At 41.1% G+C, this 20,613-nt stretch overlaps 2 protein-coding genes across 2 annotated transcripts in view; both read left to right on the forward strand.

Moving 5' to 3' along the window:
* RABGAP1 (RAB GTPase activating protein 1) overlaps window positions 1-20,613 on the forward strand; it is a 114,808-nt gene that overhangs the window by 41,074 nt on the left and 53,121 nt on the right. Inside the window, exon 13 of the mRNA XM_024211166.3 lies at window positions 3,512-3,662. Within this exon, the coding sequence (XP_024066934.2) occupies window positions 3,512-3,662 (151 nt within the window). The remainder of the gene's footprint in view (window positions 1-3,511; window positions 3,663-20,613) is intronic.
* Window positions 15,957-17,361, forward strand: GPR21 (G protein-coupled receptor 21). The gene has a single exon (XM_029912765.1). The coding sequence runs from the start codon at window positions 16,089-16,091 to the stop codon at window positions 17,136-17,138; it is 1,050 nt and encodes a 349-aa protein (XP_029768625.1). The 5' UTR covers window positions 15,957-16,088; the 3' UTR covers window positions 17,139-17,361.

Genomic DNA, 20,613 nt, shown 5'->3' on the forward strand with positions numbered 1-20,613 from the left:
CACAGCTCATAGACTTTAAGGTCAGAAGGGACCATTATGTCTGACCTCCTGCACAACACAGGCCACAGAATCTCTCTCACCCACCCACTCCTGTAACAAACCCCTAACCTATGCCTGAGTTATTGAAGTCCTCAAATCGTGGTTTAGAGACCTCAAGGTGCAGAGAATCCTCCAGCAAGTGACCTGTGCCCCACGCTGCAGAGGAAGGAGAAAACCTTCAGGGCCTCTGCCAATCTGCCCTGGAGGAAAATTCCTTCCCGACCCCAGATATGGTGATCAATTAAACCCTGAGCATGTGGGCAAGACTCACCAGCCAGCACCCAGGAAAGAATTCTCTGTAGTAACTCAGATCCCACCCCATCTAACATCCCATCACAGGCCATTAGGCATATTTACCTGCTGCTAATCAAAGATCAATTAATTGCCAAAATTAGGCTATCTCATCATACCATCCCCTCCATAAACTTATCAAGCTTAGTCTTGAAGCCAGATATGTCTTTTGCCCCCACTACTCCCCTTGGAAGGCTGTTCCAGAACTTCACTCCTCTAATGGTTAGAAACCTTCGTCGAGTCGGATTTCAGGTTTTGTCTGATATCTTTTGTACTTCTTCTTCTTTTTTGTATGTCTGAGTGTTCTTTAAAATCATTCAGGGAACATGTTCGTTTCTTGGGGTTACTGCAGCTGCAGGTGTTCTGGAAAGCCTAGTATTACTTTGCGCTACATTTGCTAATAGTTAGATTTTTTTTTTATCAAAAAAAGAAGAAAGCTGCAGCTTTTCCTTCACTTTGGCTCCCCAGCGATCATTTCCTGGGTAGGTTCCCTCATTCCAGCTCCAAGGTCAATCAGAGCTGAGCCACTTACACCCTCTGAGTATCCTTAGCCTTCAACACTTAAGAATGCAGTAGGATCTACCGATTATGAGGATGTGTCCACCTCATTAAAGGAAGATAGGCTCTGGGCCCATCAGGGGAGTGTGTGAATCATGCTTTTCTAGGAAGTGCTGATTTATCTAGCACAGAATTTCTAAATAGTAGAGATTCTGATGCAACCCATAGCCTCCCTTCCTGGGAGAACAACTAGCCAGCTTTGCATACTAAGATGAGCCTCCCTCAAAGAGGTTGGTACTGGGATCTTTGCAAAACTCTGTCAACATTGCACAAAGAGATCACACAAACACAATACCAGATGGAGCATTTCAAACTTGCCCTTGGTCTCCATCTAGCATTGGTTCTCTGCTTGTGCTTCATAACACCATTGAAAAGCAGAGCAAGAAACATCCAGAAAGCTGAGGGAAAATGAAGTACTACATCCCCAAGAAGGAGAAAAGCAAAGCTATAGTACAGTAGAGATCAGATTAAATCCACATTTAAGCGGTAGGAAATTTACTAATATAATGAATTTTAGCAAATATTTTCTTGATATGAAGCTAATCATAGCCTAGTAAGGGGAGTGGTTCTCTATTGATCTTTAATACCATCGTTTCAAATTTGATAGGGTTTTTACTTCCAGTTTTTTAATACAAATACATTATGGTAATTTGATAGGAGTGCTGGACATATGAAATTGTCACTTTAATATAACAAAAGAGTGGAAAGACTGCAACAAAATGATGTCCTCTCTTCCCCCACCCCCTTACAAGCAGCTTGATCAGATGAGCTCTACAAATCCTCTCTCAGCAAGAATGTTTCTCATATACTTCAGTTCTGTAACTCTTCCAAGGCTGAAAGGTAATTAAGCCACCTGACACTCGCACTGAAAATGTTTTGGCAGCTCTAAGGATGTGGAGTGCTTCTGTGCTAATGCTGGCAATAACAACTTTAGAGTGGTGGTAAAGTTTCCCTCTTAACTTAAAAAAATATTGCAGGTAATGATCCTTGAGCTTTTAGCATAATAGAGGATTGAAAATCCTAAAAAGGAGAGTTCAGGTGCTTAGATGCCATGGTTTTATGATCTCATATTCAGATTTTTTTTATAGCAATTAGCGATTTGTTGGTATTCTTTTAACTTTTTTTTACCATGTATGGTTTGTATTTTATTACAAATGAGTCACATGCTCTTCCCACTCCAAAATCCAGTAGTTGGGAATATCTGGTAGCCTGTTACCCATGAAGTACACAGGTTCTATTGTGTGACACTGTTTTATTAAACCTACTATATATACTAATTCTGGTCATAAATTAAGGCAAGGCAGTTCATAGTCTCTTCAGAGGGTTTGTATTTGTTGTAGATGTTCTAACTCCCAAGCTTGGTCCTGAGAACAGATTTTATTTCCCTTATAGATTATAATTGATTAGTGCTCCCTGTTATCAAGCTCTGTTGTATTTCTGGTGTAATGGGGGAAATCCTGGTATTTAAAAAGCTTTCTAGCAACATGATAAATTCAGGAGAACTGAATTTATGTAGAGGGTGAAAGAGCAGATTATAGTACAAGGGTCCTGTGGAATAACTGCTGTTTTAAATGTCTGACACACTAACTTTTGTGGCCCCAGATGATTGTAATGGAATCATCCTACTGTAGATTGGAGAAGAGCAGGAAAGGAAGCCTGTGTGTGTGTGTGTATATGTATATATAATATTCATTCTAGACTGCTGGTATAGTTTTTCTGAGCAATAATCCCCACATTTAATAATTCTACCTCTTGACAAATAACCACAGAGTCAAACTATCCATGCATATTAAAATTCATTTTTATTATATTATTTTATATGTTTTATTATATATAATAAAAATGAGTTTTAATATGCATGGATAGTTTGACTCTGTGGTTATTTGTCAAGAGGTAGAATTATTAAATGTGGGGTTATTGCTCAGAAAAACTGTACCAGCATCTAGAGCAGTTTAGAATCTGTGGAAATTCAACGTAAACTAGCTACACAAGGCAAGTAGTGATAACACTGGAAATTATTCGAACACATGCTTATAGTTGGAATTGCACTTTAGATTCTTGAAAACTGGTGTGTGGCCATTCTAGTCCTAAAAGGCCAGCTGATTACTGTAAAAAGCCTAGAGAGCAATATGCATTTCTACCATAAGCTCTTCCCCCTCGTGTCCAAGTCTGCCGTGTTGGCACAGTTTGAGATAACATAGGTCTATAAATCTTTTAATTTTATAACTCTGAGTGAAGCTTTAGATCATACAGAATGTGGTGTATTTCTGTACTTGTGTTTAAGTCTTTTTTGCTTTGGTATATTGTGCTGTTGAGTCTTACAGCAGGTCCAGGACATGTTTGTCTTCAAACTAGATTTAATAGGGTTTATGGAAGTAGACTGGAAATGTGTCCCATTAGTTTTGTTTCTTTCATGGCTCCTGAATGTTCCCATACTGTCATTATATTACAGTCTCCTATGGACTAGAAAGATACTCCAGCAACACACAGACTGTCTTGAAGTTTTCTCCATTGTGTCTCACATTCCACATCGCATTTTGGTTGTTACACATGTGTTTTCATACGTTTGTACTTGGGCCACAGTGATGGAGCATAACTTCCCTCTTGCCCTCCCTTCACCCAGGCATCTCAATTTGAGTGTGAGGCCAAAGCCTTTGTCAGCGTTGGTGAGAAGTGGTGTTCCCGAGGCACTGAGAGGAGAGGTGTGGCAGCTGCTAGCAGGATGTCATAACAATGACCACCTCGTGGAAAAGTACCGAATTCTCATCACAAAGGTAAAGTGATGCATTTTATTTTTTTAACGTCTTATTGGTAGAAAGGTGGATAGTTACAAAAATCCTGTATTGCTTAAAGGTTATTGGGTATAACTGAATTTGGAAGCCGAAAAAGTCAATATAATGGAAGAAAAACATAGCAAAAAACCCTAGCATCTGGAGTATTTATTGTGGAGTTACCTCCACATAGAGCATATTTCCCTTTAATATTTCCACTAATATTTTATAAAACTGTGACTTGTTTTAGTTTGCCTCTTAGGAATATTCAGCTATTTGCTTTTTATGTAATTGTTAGAGATTTATTTGGTTAAATTCTTTGGCTTGCTCAGATTTCCTATTGGAAAGGTAACATCTGTTATATTGCCCCTAAAATCTGTTTGCAGCTAAAATGAGAATCCAGACCTAGATGTTGAAATTTAACTTTTCTTAGTAGCATAACCAAGTCAATGTGATCTGTTAACGTTTGTTTGTTTGTTTGTTTGTTTTTTAAAGGGCATATTTGGGGTTTTTTGGTCCAGCTGTTTAATTTTGCAGATCTTGGTTCTTAAGAACAACAGTAGTGTATGAAAGTTTCTGACATCAATGTTGACAACAATAATAAAGAAAAAGGAAAAGACATGCTCAAACATCATGCAACCGTGCTTCTCAAAATTCAAAATATAACAGTTGTTCAAGAAATAAGAATGAAATATCTTTTCTCCACAATCAGTATTCTGCGTTTGTATATGATCGTTCTATGCACAAGCAATCCTATTTTACTGTGTTCATCAAATGATAAAGTACTTAAGGACTGTGTCAGAAATGACGATGGTGAGAGTTCACTACAAAAGTCCTCTCAGTGTAAATTCATTGTCCAAAAGATAATTAGCAAAATGAGTCTGAGTCAGTCTTTGGATATCCATGATCTGATTACACATAACCTGACTCTGATTTGCCAGGAATAATTACAAACATTATTCTGAAGGGAGAAGGGCATCTGAAATAAGACCCAGTGGGAAATAAAGCTTTGATTTATGTTGCATAATCACACAAGTTTAAGAAGAAGGTAGTATTATCTGTCAAGCAAAATCTCCTGGGTGTTTCTGTTGTATTGTTTCAACTGCTAGGTGAGGAGCTGACCATGTCACTTGTGTCCCCATTCCAATATTTGGGTACTGGAATGAAGGAATGACCTGTGTGTAGTATAGTATAGTGCATGACACACACTCCTCCTGTCTGTGAGTGAGTAAATGCACTAGTGTTTCATTTTCCTTCTTAAAACTGTGAAATCCTTCCACTCTTTCACCTCTTGGCAGAAGCAGAGGAAATAACCTGGCTGTGATGCATTGAAAGTTTCCCTGGAGTCACAGGCAGGGAGAGTTGGCTGATTCAGCATTGTGATATAGGGACTGGCCACTAGGAAAATACTAGAAAATTAACCTCTTGAAGAAAATTAGCATTGAATGAGCCTCTTTGGCATATGATCTCATCGAGTAATTGGCTTAGGCAAACGAAAGTGAAGTCTACTTTTTAATATCAATGCCATATTTGAGAATTGTTGTGGTGACCAAAAGTCAATTAAATGAAAATGGGACAGGAGTGTTTTTATAGTATTAGTAGAAAAAGGGTGATGGTCTGGAGGGAAAAAATATCTATTCAACTTTTATACTGAATTTTCTAGTCTGCCTAGAGTGAGGAATGGTGGAAGACCTAGCAAAAGGGATAAGGAGCTGCATAGGAAGAGGTCCAGAGATGAGATTAATTCCTTTAGAAGGAGGAGATGAGAGAGAAGATGTCAGCAGGGGCAGAATTGTGTGCAGCTTTAAAGAAGGACGAGGACCTTGAAGTGGAAGGGAAGTGACCTGGTCAGTGAAGGAGAGAAGTATGGGTTTTATTTGTGTTTGTGTGGTTTTGGGTAGAAATTTGGATGGATTTAAAGGGAGTGAGGTGAGGAGCAAAGGACACTTATTGCAGAGAGGGTTGTGACCTACACTCCTGCAGTGAGCCTGGGATCCTGCGGGTCCTGCAGGACCCCCTGCCATAATAGTGGGTAAAATGTATTTTGTTGCAGGGGCAGGATTGGGTGGGCAAACCCCCCAAAACCCAGACTGCAGTAATTTGTGGGAAAACACTACATTGCTCATCAGTTTGTCATAAATAGAATTTCAGCAATGTAAAGCAAGTTTTTCTTTAAAAAATAAATAAATAAAATAAAGGTTTTAATACTTAAATTTAAGCGAGAGATGGGAAAAAAATTAATGTCTATTATAACAGAAGTTAAAGTATTTTTTACATGGCTTAAGTAGGATTTGTTGTTGTCTTTTAGTGGTAAAAATTGTCTGAATTCCGTTATATATCCAACTGGATGGTTTTTTTAAGTAGCATGGGGGAGTTTTGCAGGATCTAAGGTTTTTGCAGGTGGGAGTGGGATAAAAATGCAAGAAACAATGCTGGAACCGGTGGGAATGGGAGTGGGTTTTGCGGGATGGGAGCAGGGGCTCTGCTGTGACCTTCCTTTCAGATAGCCAAAGCTGGCAGAATCTCTTAAGCATCTCTAACCAGGTTTGTTGGCGGCTTCTTGTAGAGTGCAGACACAGCGTTGTTCTTCTGTGGTTGGGGAGGGCTGCTCTGAAGAGTGATTCCGTGGACACTTGTAGTAACTTGCTTAATCTTTCAGGCACAGTCCACCCTACAGGGAGCTCAGCTGGCTGCTGGCATATAATCATCAGACTTGTTTTGCAAAAGGAAACAATGATAACAGGTTGAAGAAGTGTCTCAGGTTTACATGCAGTTTGCTCTAATCAGCAGGCTTCTTATTTGAGAACTTCATCACTCTAAGGCAGCAAGTTCACCACTTTGGCCTTTGCAGCAGTTACCAATCTCTTTGAAAATGGTGCAGTGTTGCTGCTCAAATCAACTCATAGTACTGATGTACCTGTCAAATGTTTGGCAATAGTGCTTCCTGGCAGAGCAATATAGAAAACCAAGTGCTGTGCTGGCTGGCATCAAGCCCTGCCTTCTCTGTAAAGCAGCTTGTGACACTTCAGATAACTTCATCTCATGTGGTGGATGTGCATCTGCAGAAGTGTCAGTTCCGCTTAGTGTGAGCAAAAAATGATAAACAGGGAGGATGTGCTAGCGACTGGTGTTCAGCCTTCTACCAAAACTTATTTAAGACCAAAGAATGACTTAAATGCTTTCCTCGTGATCAAGAATACTGCAGCCTTTCAGGTGTGCTCCTCTCTGCCAGAGAGCTGTGAGCAATGAACTATCCTTTCTAGTCGCTGCATCAGATGGCATTGGACACTGTAGTCTTTTGGCCTTGTCTTTTGCTTCAGGGCAGTGGAAAAAGGTAGGTTTCTCACGGAGATTTCAATCCACTGCTTTGGTTAAGTGACTAGATCAACTTCTTCCATGCTGACACTTTTAAAAAATAACCTTTGGCGAGTGTTCAGGCCAGCACATACAAATAGCAGCTGGCACTTCTGCGTCTCCTTCCGCATGAGTAATTGCTCCACTGACCCAGCAAGAGATCTGCAATTCCATCATATGCTTGCTAAGTGGAGGGGCCTGAGTGAGTAGATTTAGAATAGAGGTGGGTTGTGTTTTTCTCTCCCTGTTTGGTTTTCATTATTCCTGATTAACTCTGACCGTTATACATGGAGTTCTAACAGGAGCTGTTTTAACTGTTCTGAAGAGAACCGGTCGGTTGTCTTAGCCAGAATACTGTAGTGTGACCGAAGGAATTCAGATCTCCACAAACTTAGTTGAGCTCCACCTCCTTAGTGCTCACCAGACTGCTGTGATCCCATGTGTGTTAAGCCTCCAGAGGCTGAAAGGAGACCAGACACTGCCCCAAACTGGGGGTGCCGAGGGACATTGTTAGGGTGCAGATCCTCTGTCTAACATCCCATCTGGAGAGCATAGATCTCAGTCCAACTGCCCAGATCCTGGGATGAGTGCGGGTCCCTCCCCTGTTACTTAAACATATCCTCTCCCGCAACTCTAGCTGTCTGGGTCTTCCTCAGCTTTACTCTTCAAGGCAACTTGATAGGCCTAACACTTAACAGTCTCACTTTGCACAGGATTCTAAAACACCAACTGCGCTTTACTTAATAGCATGAGAGAATACAGATAATTTAGAAAATAAGAAACATTTTGGATGCAGTGCCCGTCCCTCTCACTCACTCTTCCCTGGAATCCCTGGGGGGTCCCTCTCTGTTCAGGTACGCAGGGTTCCCTTGGCCTCTTCAGACTCCTGTATCAGCTCCCCTGTGCTCGAGCTGGTGAAAAAGGCCAAAGACCCAAATAGGTCAACTCCTCAGGTGACTTCAGGAACTGGCCCCTCAGCTGATCACAGGCCTCTACCAGGTTCTATTATTTCTCCCTTGACAAACCAGTTCTTCTGGATGGGAGCTAGTCTATTGCCTAGAATTTCTGTGTTTTAATAGATGATCATCCCGATATAATAACTTTCTATTGTCAGCCCTGCATCTTACCCTTTGGAATTTCAGTACAACTTGGAGGTAAAGAGGACAACTGTGCAGCCCTGTGCCTTCTCTTTCAAAATAGAGTTTTCAGCTTGGTAAAGATTACATAGAGCGAGTTCATAATCTCACAGAGAATTCATAAATCGCACAGCTAGATTCCCCATGTAGTCATACTTCCCAATACAGAAGTGTCTGCTAATCATCTGGGAGGCCTGGCACTCTGACTGCCATGGTTTTACCTTCCTGATAATGCTGTGCCATGTTTTACAAGCCATTCCTAGAAGTACTGCTTTTGCAAAACTGTTGGTAGGAGTGCTGTTAATGGAAATGCCAAATCAGCGGCACTGCAGTTTTCTGAAGGTGGTGTATCCAGGAGTGAGTAATCTCGTTATAGCAGAACTGCAAAAGGAGTTAATGCAATCCCCCAGCTCTCCAGTGCAAAGCTGGTAATGCGATAGGCCTGTTTAAGTATTCATAGTAAGTCTCTGCCCCCTCTTCTGTCTTGATGTTGACCTCTTTGTTTCAGTAGCAGCATTTGATTTCCGTCAGTCTTTTCGTGACCCCAGATGGCAGCGAGGCCCTGCGTTAATACAGATCTGTGTTGACAGCTGCATTGGAAGTCTCTGGCCTCTTTCAGTGGATTGTTTCTTGTGAGCAGAGTTGTGGACATGGGCTGCATCAATAGTCTTTGATATTCAAGTTTACTTCCCGATGGGCTTCAGACTCTTGATGGTTTCAGAAGCTGTGTTTTGCTTTCTTCTACTTGTTAACAATCTCTGTAAGAGCAGCCCCTGGCTTGTTGTTGCTACGTGCCTGATTCCATGTGGCTGCTGAACAGTGAAATCAAAATGTCCTCCACTGTTTTCTAAATGGAGACCTTGTTTTTTTTCTTTTCTTTGAATCTATGTTGTGACATAGGAGATACTTGAAAACCATGCCCTGAGGTGTACACCCTTTGGTTTATTGCCTTTGGTAAATATTGACCAGCATTGTATACCATGCTTTTCATTATGTGAGTAATGTCTAGATTTTACCCACTTCTCCAAATTACTTTTGATTGGGAATTTGTGCACCATCTGCGTGAATCTCCAAAGCTATTAGCAATCCCAGATTGTTACACTGATGGGGGTATTTGGAAGACAGCCAGCCAGAAGAATTAAGGTCATATCACTGTTGGGGACAGAAATGGAACTCCAGATCAAAAGATCCAGACAATCCTTATGAGAAGCATCTGTTTCTCCTGGAACTTCAAAAGAGGGACTCCTTGCTTCAAATATGGTAGCTCTGGTCTTTGGGATAAAGAGAAATCTCTATCACTTCGGTAGTCTGCTCTCAGCAGCATTCTGAAATCTAAGGGAGAAGACACTATTAGGTACCTGAAGAACAATACTCAACACTTTTGCGGGTCACCTTTGGACAGAGAAATACTGTGGTATGGAAGCTGTTGGTGAATAGAGTATTGGCATCCCCAAAGGTTTAAAAAATCATGAGTCGCTTACTAAAAATCATGAGTGGCTAAAAAACAGGAAATTACAAAAATCAGGCGATTCTTTTTATTCTTGTTTTTCAACCTTTAGGGTATAAGCTTTTCTGTGCAGTGATTAGAGATAGAAGTTTTTTTTAATGAATACTGTAATTTTTCAGGTATTCCCACAATTTCAGCAGTTGGGCCTTTAAGAAAACCACCATTCACATGAGATTCGAGATAAAATCGCTGGAGTTAACAACACAGTAAATTATTCTTTACTCATGATTATTGTAGTTAACATTTTTTGTGCATGATCCAAAGCCCATGGATATAACCAGAAAGACTCCTATTGTCTTCAGTGAACTTTTGTTTGCAAAGCATTTTGCAAACAATTCTCCAATCGCAGCCTTATCACTACCTGCTGAACTGTTAGGGAAAGAAGTCTAGGACTTGGTTGTACTGTGTCTCCCACTCTGAGGCTTTGTCTACACTACAAATGCTTTGCCGGTATAGCTATCTCAGCAAAGCCCGGAGTGTAGACTTGGTTTATGACAACAGATGGTTTTTCTATCGGCATAGTAACACCACTGCCTCAAATGACATTAGCTACGCCAACAGAAGCACTCTTCTGTCAGCATAGCTGCATCTATGCTGGGTTTTTTGTTGGCATAGCTCTGTTGGGTAGTGGCTGTGAGTTTTTACACCCCTGACTGATATTGTTATGCCAACAAAACTTTGTCTATCATACTGGACTTAAAACAATCAAAGAGAACGTTCTGTGTGATAAATTATTTCATAAGTTCAATTAGGGGAAGAAACTGACTGTGACCTCTTAGGGTGCTAAACAGTCAAACTGGAAAGTTTGTTTTCTTCCTGGGAGTTGTGGATAGATTACAAATAGTAATTTACAAAATATAACGGCTAACTGAAACTATTGGCACATAACATTTGTAGTGTCATAGATAGCATTGATTTCACATCAAACATTCCATAATTTATTTTAATAACTGTGAAACGCCTTCAGCAATAAAGTTAGATTCTGATGAGTTGAATGGGAAAAAAAAGCAATAGTTTCCATAGCAACTGGTGGTGAGTGGCAGGGAGGAAGTACTCTTTCAGTTATTGCTAAGCAATGGATGAGCAGATACAAAATTTTTGCCTTTGTTTATAAGCCATCTGCATTGGTCCCAATAGAACAAGTGCTCAGTGCACAGGAAATTAAAGGCTGTCCATTATATCTGATGATGTCTCGACGTCTCTTGTGGCTGTATAGTCCAATCTATAAGGAGCAAGGTCATAATCAGATGTCACATAGGAAACTAGCAAGTAGAAAATTGCCTATTTTGTACTATCTTGCTTTTAGAATTGTTCCTTTATTTTTATACTCTGCTGTGAACACTGATTCTACTCAATAAATAATGAACAGTTGGAAAACAATTAATCCTGACTTTAGGATCTAGTTAAATCAAGACATTGATTTGTTTTAAGATAATATAAGATTAGCTTTTTCTCTTGGGGTAAAAATAATCCATGCTTTCAGTGGACAGGTGAAAACACTTTTCAAAAAGCCAATTTTTTTTTAGACTTCATAGAAATGCCCCTCTAACAAAGCTGTGAATTTCAGAGATGCTGAGTACCCAGAATTCCAATTGAACTCAGTGGGAGCTGCACTACCTTACAGGTAAAGTGCTTCTGTTTTTAGATTAATGAAGCCATAATGGGAGTTATACGTTTCTTGTTGAACCTCCATGAGGTTGCATTTTGCATGATCATAGGTTCTCAGATATTCCTGAACACTGATGTTGTGGAATAGGAATATCTCTGATCAGTGCAGCTTTTGTGCTGCAAAACTATGCAGTATGGGACCCCACCTCATTTCCCATTCAGCGAGAAGAGAGATGATTTTACATTGTTTTAATGGCTGAGAATTGCCTAATGCAGACCCCCATCTTTTTGAACCCTTCTGAGATCACAGCTAACCTTAGGCTGTGGAACAATTTTGTATTTTTTATATACATTTATTTCTATTGCTGTAGCACTCTGTTAGCTGAGATACTTCTAAAAAATAACATACAAACATCCTTGCCGGTGAAGGGGAAGAATCGTTTTTAATGAAACTTCTTGAAAACACACAATTGGCACTTCCCAATCAAGATTTTCTAAAGGATTAATATATAACACCAGTCAGTAGGTCTCAGGCTGTGGCTTGTGTTTTAGTGGTTCATAAAACAAAAGATTAAGAATCAAGCATTTATAATGTTGAAGGGAAAGTAGAGGATTAGGAAGGGGAGAGGTTGGTTTATGCGGGACTGTGTGTGGGAGGTGGTTTGTAGCATTAGTGTGTACCAGATAATTGCATTATCAGAAAAATATATTTGGCACAACAGGGATATCTTGGGGGCACATCAGAAAAATCCAGTAACTGCACAGGTGCCCCTTGTATGTTCTACAAGAGTAATCCTATGTTCATTACTCTTTAAGGCAACTCCCAATTTAAACAAATATATCAGTATCAACTATTTCTAGAAATCTTTAAATGCAGGGTTCTCTCTAGTTACTTTTTCTTTTCCCTGTAAAGTAGTGATGGGCAGCCTGCGGCCATGGGCAGTCTGCTAAAATCCTGGCAAGTTCTTTGAGAGTCATTACCACAGGCCTTGTTTTCAGCCAAGTGGTTTGGCTATACAATAAACCCCAGCTCAAACTTTTTTGAAGAGGGTTGAAAACTTTTATGATTTCAGGCTGGGTTTTTTAACTAAAACTGACTTAGTAAGAGCATTGGTGTTTGATGGTAAATTAAAATGCATATTAATGAAAAGCATTATACTTTTTGTTTTGTTTTGTTTTAAAGGAAAATATTTTGATGATTGTACCTTTCTCAATCAAGGTGAACACTGGCATACAAGAGTGAACCACACAAGTGTTTCTCTGATCATTGTGTAGCAATGTTTCTGAAAGTTGGGTTTTGGGAAGTATATACATCAATTATGTATAAGCAGTGAGGGAAGGAGTGTTGAACTGAGCTGAAAATATCCTTGAAAGCTTTTGTATTTATTTTATTGGCTTTATCTTTGAAATTTGTTAATATTGTCAATTGTCAGGCATCATGTATTTTATTAATCGGGTGCTATTGTGATACCACTAACATTGTTTTCCCTTAGCAATCAAAAGAACTTAACAATTTGCTGGGATCAGTTCCCCATTGTAATTTGACGTTAGCCTGTTTTCTGTGTAACTTGTGATACATTTGTGTGAGTGCCTAACTTTAATGTGAAGGTTTATAACATTTCTTAGCTACAGTTTTAGTATTCTTCTCTACTCAAGTAGAAATTCCATCAGTTATTGTACAAACCAATAATAATATTAAATCAATCTTCGTAGAAGAAAGTAGAAAAAAAATCAAGTTTGTGTTTTTCAAGATTATAGGTCAGCATGAGCCAGAAGGTTTTAAATAATGGCAAACATTCATCTTGGAATTTTAACCAAATTCAACCCATATAAATGTAATAAGTTAAACAGCTTTTTTTCAAAGTCAGTATACATTGTAAGCATTGCACTATGACTGCTTTGGGCTGTGTGCTTTCCAGCTGTGATTCATATTTCATTAAATACACCTGAGTTTGGCATAACATTTTAGTTTCTGTTGTTTTAGGACTTCTCTGTCCAAGAAAGCTGCATTGATTTAACTTAAGGGTGAATTTAAATCCATATCGTTAAATCAGTTCAAACGGCTGTTTGGACACTCTTATTTTGGTAAAGAATACCTTATCTTGGGTTAGCTTAAGTAAGTTAAGAGCAGGTATAACTAAATTGAAATAAGCCATTCTTATATCAAATAAAAATAGCCAAAAAGCCTTTTACATTGGCTTAACTATATCAATTTAGAGACTGTTCTTTGGTAGCTGGCAAATCTCATGTCACAAGTTGTCGTTTTGGAACAGGAGCCTGATTCCTCGAGTTATGAAATGGGCTGTTGGATTTCGAATGTGTAGGTATTCAGTGTGGCTGAGTGAGGAAAAGAGGGGAAAAGCACTTTGTTTTCATTCCTAAATCCCATACCCAGAGGTGTGCTGGTATGACATTTTAGGGCTTGTCTACTTGGGAGATATTTCCGTCTGTCCCAGTATAATTAAACCACTCTAGTTATACTAGTATAACTCCCATATGTGGACACTCTTATTCACAGATAAGAATGTTTTTGGTTTTCTTCAGTTTAGCTTAAACTACTTCCAAAGGCACATAAGCTAAACTGGAAAAAGGCTCTCTCTTGTACCAGAATATGGGCAGTTATACTAGTATAACTGTAGCGCTTTAAATTCACACCCTAATTTATACTGCTGTAACATCGCCATGTAGTCAAGCCTTTAGCCTGTGAATGTGTTTGTAGTTACGCTTGCTCAGTGAGATCACACACTGGCTATGGACAGAAAGCTGTGTGTAACAATCTCAGGGAGCCCATCTGTTTTACAAGGTGTTCAGGGAGTTCATGTGAGGAGAAGCACTTCTTGTCACGTGCAAACCGTGACATATGTTTCAAATCAATGTTTTTAATACAAATCTGCATTTCTGAGGCTACAGGGGGTAGGGTTGCTAAAAAGCAGTGTTTATCACACTAAGGACATAGCGAACTAATTCATATTAAGCCACTCTTATTCCGGTGTAAGAGCATCAATACAGGGAGTTAATCAGGAATAGTTAATCTGTTTTAAATACGCACCCTATATTATTCCTGATTAAATTTTATGTGCAAACAAACTGTAATAGTATGGGGGGGAGTCTAGTGTTTTCAGACCCTGATTTGCTCTCCATTTGACTTTAATACCAGTTGAGTTGTCAGAAGGGCCTTGTACTGGAATCTCTAACCAAGTGTTTTGTACTGTATCTTTAAACTAAACTGAGTTAAGTACACACCAGCATTCAGCTGTAGGGAAGCCTCTTACGTTTCTCATTTCTGTACTGATCGGCTAACCTTTTTGGAAGAGAACCACCGTGCTTTGAGCAGGTCTGTGTGTGGCAATGTGGAGTCATGATGCTTGTTAGAATAGGGCTCCCAAGGGGAGGAAGTGAGGAACCTGGCAAAGCACTTCCATCCTCCTCCTCAGAACCTGTTGTGCTGCTGCCCTTTACCTTCCTCTCCTTCGCAGGGTTCGGTGACTGGTTGTTGGGAGCTCGCCTGTTGCATTTTGCCCCAGGGGAAGGCGGCTGGGATGCCGGGGGGAGCTCAGAGCTGTTCATCACACAGCCAGACCGCTGGCCACGTGTTTCCCTGCAGCTACTGCAAGTGTTGTCTGACTCGGGGGCCCCTCCCCCAAAACAATGTGCTGCTGCTGCTGAACATCTGGAGAGGGCAGGTCCTCCGGGTGGCTGCTGGAATTGGAGTAGGCTAGCAGGGAGGGGGGCGCGCCCCCATTGCAGGCTCAGAGCTGGGTCCACCTAGTCCCCGGAGCCCCGGCTGTGGTGCTGCAGCTGCCCCTGCGCTCTGCCTTGCCTTCTCCGCCCCCCTTCCTCCCCTCCCCATCTCCCTCTCCCCTCCCCCTCGCAGTTCTGCAGCAGTCGGGGCTGGAGCACACGCCGGCTTTGCAGGCTCTCGGGGCTGAGGATGCACTCGGGCTTTTGTTCCCATTGCGCCAGGCACAGGGGCAGGTGAGTGGGGGGTGGGGTGGGGGGGGTTAGCCGGGGCTGGGTCAGTCGCTCCCCTGTTGTGTAAGGGGAGCGGGGGGTGAGCCAAGCACCTGGACCGCTGGATCAGTGCAGTTAAAGTGAAATAATGAACAAAGCATCCTGCAAAATGGAGCCAGGGGCAGGGCTGGAAACACCCCTTCTCCCCCCAATATCCGCTGCCCCCAGGGACCTGCGGGCGGAATTGCTTGGGAAGCCCATGAAATGCATCTAAATCTCCCCTCCTGCTGCTGAGAGCCCAGCTCTGCGAGAAGGGGTGTCCAGGGACCGCGGATGGTGGGGTGTGGAAGGGGGAATAAGGGATTGGGGGAGGGGGGAGGCTGTGCTGTGAGAGGCAGGCTGCACTCAGGGGTGGGGAATGAAGGAGTGATGGAGTTGGTGGCATGGGGTGCCTGGCAGGGAGCACAGTGGCCGGAGAGATGCTGCAAAACACTTTCCCCTTTTCTTCTGTCAGCTCGAGTTCAGACTCCTGCCGAAGCTTCTCCCTCTTCCCCCGCGCCGCATCCTCTACCCAGATGTTCAGCCCGCCGGGGTGTTAGTGTCAGCCGTCTCTGGTGCCTGTGTGTGAACTTGCTGGCAAGGCTGCTGCTGGGACCCAAGGCAGCAGCAGCAGCAGGGAGGAGGCTGTGGATTGAGCTGGATTTAAAGGGGAATTGTGCTGCAGACAATGCTCAGCAGCAGCATCTGGAGCCGCCCTGGGGACCCAGCTACACATTGCTACACACACAGCCAGGCACAATGACAGCAGCTGCCTGGAGTGGCTGCAGGCAGCAGGCGGGAGCATGAAGTGAAGGGATCACTGCAGTGCTCAAGATGAACTCCACCTTGGTTGGTAACCAGAGTGGGCGGCCATTCTGCCTCCTGGCCATTAGCTACTTGGAGACTGTCAATTTTTGCCTCCTGGAAGTGATTATAATAGTGTTTCTCACCGTGCTGATCATTTCAGGCAATATTATAGTGATATTTGTCTTTCACTGTGCACCTTTACTGAACCATCACACCACCAGCTACTTCATCCAGACGATGGCATATGCTGACCTCCTGGTGGGTGTGAGCTGTCTGGTGCCTTCTTTGTCCTTACTCCACTATCCCATTGTTTTGAGAGAGTCCTTGGTCTGCCAGGTCTTTGGTTATGTGGTATCAGTGCTCAAAAGCGTCTCCATGGCCTCTCTGGCTTGCATTAGCATTGATAGATACATTGCCATCACCAAACCACTGACCTACAATACTCTGGTCACCCCGTGGAGACTCCGCGTCTGCATCCTGATCATTTGGCTGTACTCCTGTGTAGTCTTCTTACCTGCCTTCTTTCACTGGGGAAAGCCTGGATATCATGGGGATGTGTTTCAGTGGTGCGCCGACTCCTGGTACACTGATCGCTATTTCACTCTCTTCATCGTGATGATGCTCTATGCCCCTGCTGCTTTCATCGTCTGCTTCACATACTTCAATATCTTCCGCATCTGCCAGCAGCACACCAAGGAAATCAATGAAAGGCGAGTGCGCTTCAGCTCCCAGGATGGGGAGGCTGGGGAGGCCCAGCACTGCCCCGATAAGCGCTATGCCATGGTTCTCTTCCGCATCACCAGTGTCTTCTATATCCTCTGGTTGCCCTACATCATCTATTTTTTGCTGGAGAGCTATGCTGTCTATAGAAACCACACTGCATCCTTTTTGACCACTTGGCTTGCCATTAGCAACAGTTTCTGCAACTGTGTCATTTACAGTCTCTCCAACAGTGTTTTTCAGAAGGGGCTCAAGCGCCTCTCGGGAGTTGTTTGCGCCTCTTGCGCAAGACAGAGGGTAGTTAAGGACTCCTCAACCTCTAGGAGCAAAAGACCTTCCAATGGATGCCATGTTTAAGGAGCAGATCGCTGTGACTGGGAAATGCAGGCAGTCATGTAAATTGCAAAATAAGTTAAAAACAGTTTTAAGATGTCCAGGTTAGCAAAAAGGTTTCTGAGAAATGCTGCTGACACAAAAATCAGGAGCGTGTATTATTGTTTTCACTTTAAAATTTCATCGTGGTGTTAGGGTATGTGGTGTGTGACCTCCATATTCATTTTAAGAATAAAGCTGTATCCTGACACTTTTTCTGGCATGACTGAATGTAGTGGGTGTGTGTGAGCTTCAGCAAAAATGGTGTGGTTTTTTTTTTTGTTTTTTTGTTTTTACAGCTTTACGAGGCTGTTTCAAGATTTATGCGTCACATAGAAATGATTTCTCTCAAGTGGAAGTGTTATAGTATAATGGTGTATTGCAGGGATTTTTTTTGTGTATGCCAAAGCATATTGACTCTGTGTGTTCTTACACTGCAATATAAGGGGCCAAATGGTTTGTCTTTCAGCTCTACCTAGACAGAGCTCTAGAATATAGTGAATAATGTGAACACTTTAACATTAATTTAAACTTGTAATGAGCCATGAATGCAGCAATGTGCTCAAAACAGTGAGACACTTTTGAAAACTGATCTGGTCTCTGTGCCCTGTTTTACCAGTAGAATTCTTGTATGTGATGGGAGTACAGTATTTACATTTTCCTTTTTGAACAACTTGGATCAGACCAAAGTTAGCAGTTTAATAAAACTTTTTTTATAAGCTAAGAAAAAATAGTTGCTGTTTTATGACATCAGAATTGTGGCAGTGATTTGAGGATGATGCCTAGTTGTGAAAATTATTCTCAAAACACTGGAGAAAAGCTACTTCTGTTTGGAAATTACTCAAGAACAACTAAAAAGAAATCTGACATGTTTATATCTAAATTCTTCTGATATTTTACATACTGGAACTTAAGGGGAAAAGGAAAGAAAATTGTTGTCTAACCAGCTAAGGGAGCTATGTTATAAATTTAACTACAGCATTTGAGTTATGGATAACTGAACACGCAGCTAAATCAGGCATTTATCTTTAATCCCAGGAAGCCTAAAGAAGGTTCGAATATAGCAGGAGCTAATTCCTTTTGGCAAGCATCTGTCATAAACTGGTCAAACAAAGTACACTATCTGAGAAACAAAGTTTTCAGTGACAACTTTTTAGGGCTGGTTTAGAATGGAGGCTTTTTGTGTGCTGTAATGTCATCAGGAATGTACTGTGTCCCTCAACTAAATTCATTCTCTTTAAAAATGCCATTAACTCTTTATTGATTCATGGAGTGCTATTTTAGTAGCTAAAGTGTCTGCAAAGTATAAATTTCTTAACAGTAATGGATTATATTTTTCCATCTCAGTGTCCTCAATACAGGGATGTGTTGTTTTTTCCCCCTCCCTTCACATAATACATACCACAACCTATCTACAGCTCACTGTTTTCAGCATGCATCCAATCTCTGTGTGCAATAGGAGTCGGTTCTGGGGAATTCTTTGAGCTCTCCACTTGTGTAGGCGTTGCAGTCAGTGTGTGCTCACAGTGCACAGAGGGACTGAAGGAAACCTATGAGAAATGGGTTACAACACTAAGACCTGGAGAAGTCTCTCCAGCTCAAGGGAAAAATCACAGTTTGTGTTATAAAATATATTTAAATCAGATCTTGATTTTCTACCATAGTATGTCATCCATGATGAACACTTAAAGATAACTTCCTCCTGTAGATCCTCCAAAATGTATGAAGAAAGGCTGTTGGTAATCCTGATGCCTTCGTGGCCACTTTATTAATCATTATTTGTGTTGTGGTGCACCTAGAAAGCAGGGCCCCTTTTGCTTGGCACTGTGCAAATATAAAACAAAGAGATTGTCCCTACCTCTAAAGAGCCTGCTATCTAAATTTAAGGCTAAAGACAACAGGTGGATATGACTGACAGCAGTGGGGAGCTGAGGGTAACAGTGAGACAGTTATGAAAGATGTAAGCAAGGGTTGCACCAGCTGGCTAATCATTCTCAAGTGTTTTGTAAGTATTATAGCATAGGTGGTGGTTAAGGAGAAATTTAAAGCTTTAAGTCACTAATATTTAGCATTTATGCTCAGTATTATTGAAATACCCCCTCATGCAAAACACCCCTGCTTTTCCATGGTTCTAAGCTGTAGTTAAAGTTTCAAGTGTTTGAGCAGTTCTAATCTAAGCATTAAAATAGCATTTAACATCAAGATGATTTATGTCAGATTTATCCACTGGGTACTAAAATCCATCACAGTAAGGTTTTAGGCATAAGTGGAGGTCTGAAGGCAAATATTGCTGAATCTTTCAGTTTGTGCACCAGGAAGAAGCAGTTGAATGTTACTTAGCGTACAGTATATTTGGGAATACGTGAATTTAGCAAAAGTGGGGAACCTAAATCCTGACATTAGTATTTAACTTGTGCTGGAGCAGATACCAGCTTTACCCAACTGGCCCAGAGCTCTATTCAAAATATAACAGTTTACAGCTGCAGATATTTTTAAAACTTAACTTGGGAACAGCTGAACAAGTCAGCATTACTCTGATGGTTAGAAGGAAGGTAGTGCAGCTGTGACTTACAGCTGTGAGATTCACTTACAAAGTGTTTATTTAAAAACTAGGCTTTTGCTCTCTCTCAATTGCCATATTCAAATCCACCGTCAGTTTCATTTTTATCTCAAAATCTTCATCAGTTAAGTTGCTTTTCATGAGACACAGGAAGCAAAACCTGGGCTTCTAGGGAATTAAAAATCAGAACAAATAGTAGATGCATCCTAGTTTCATATGCAACATCTTTCACAGATGCTTCTGAAAGGTGAAGCCGTCTCCTACTGTACGGTTAGCATTAAGCCGGTCTTGTCTCAATTACATCTAGTATTTAAATTTTTTTTGTTTTTAAATATCTTTCATATACTCCTTTCATGTGACACAGTGGTAGATATGTATGTAGTTTAAAAGCTGCTGCACCAGATTCATATCACACATAACTATTGACTTCAGTGAAGTTACATCAGGGCTGAATCTGTCCCAGTGTGCTTGGGACCAAGTGAGGGAGAAATAATTTTACACTTATTACCTTGTTTTGTCCGGAGTTCACTTAACTTTATTTGGTATGTAGTTGACATGAAGCACAGTGCTTGTTTTCAGGGACTGTCAGCACTATTGATGCTATGAACTGTTACAGAGCAGACTTTACAGTCAGATCGTTTTCATAGCTACATTTGAAAATTAGTCCTTGTGCTTGGCTAAACTTGTTTGAGTTCCCATAATACGTTAAAAAATAGTAAATACTGACTAGGATCATTGCACGAACAAATGTTGTGATGAAGGGAGCATAGATGTAAAAATTATTTGTATTTTTATGAAAATACTAAGTCTGCTATGAAACTTCCATGAGCTTAAGTGGTTAAATGAATTGACTTTAATTTCAAATTTGTATCCGGGACTATAAATTCTATTTTTTATTAG

Source organism: Terrapene carolina, unplaced genomic scaffold (genome assembly GCF_002925995.2).
Source record: "Terrapene carolina triunguis isolate 2854851 unplaced genomic scaffold, T_m_triunguis-2.0 Scaffold238, whole genome shotgun sequence".
NCBI classification, from domain to species: Eukaryota; Metazoa; Chordata; order Testudines; family Emydidae; genus Terrapene; species Terrapene triunguis.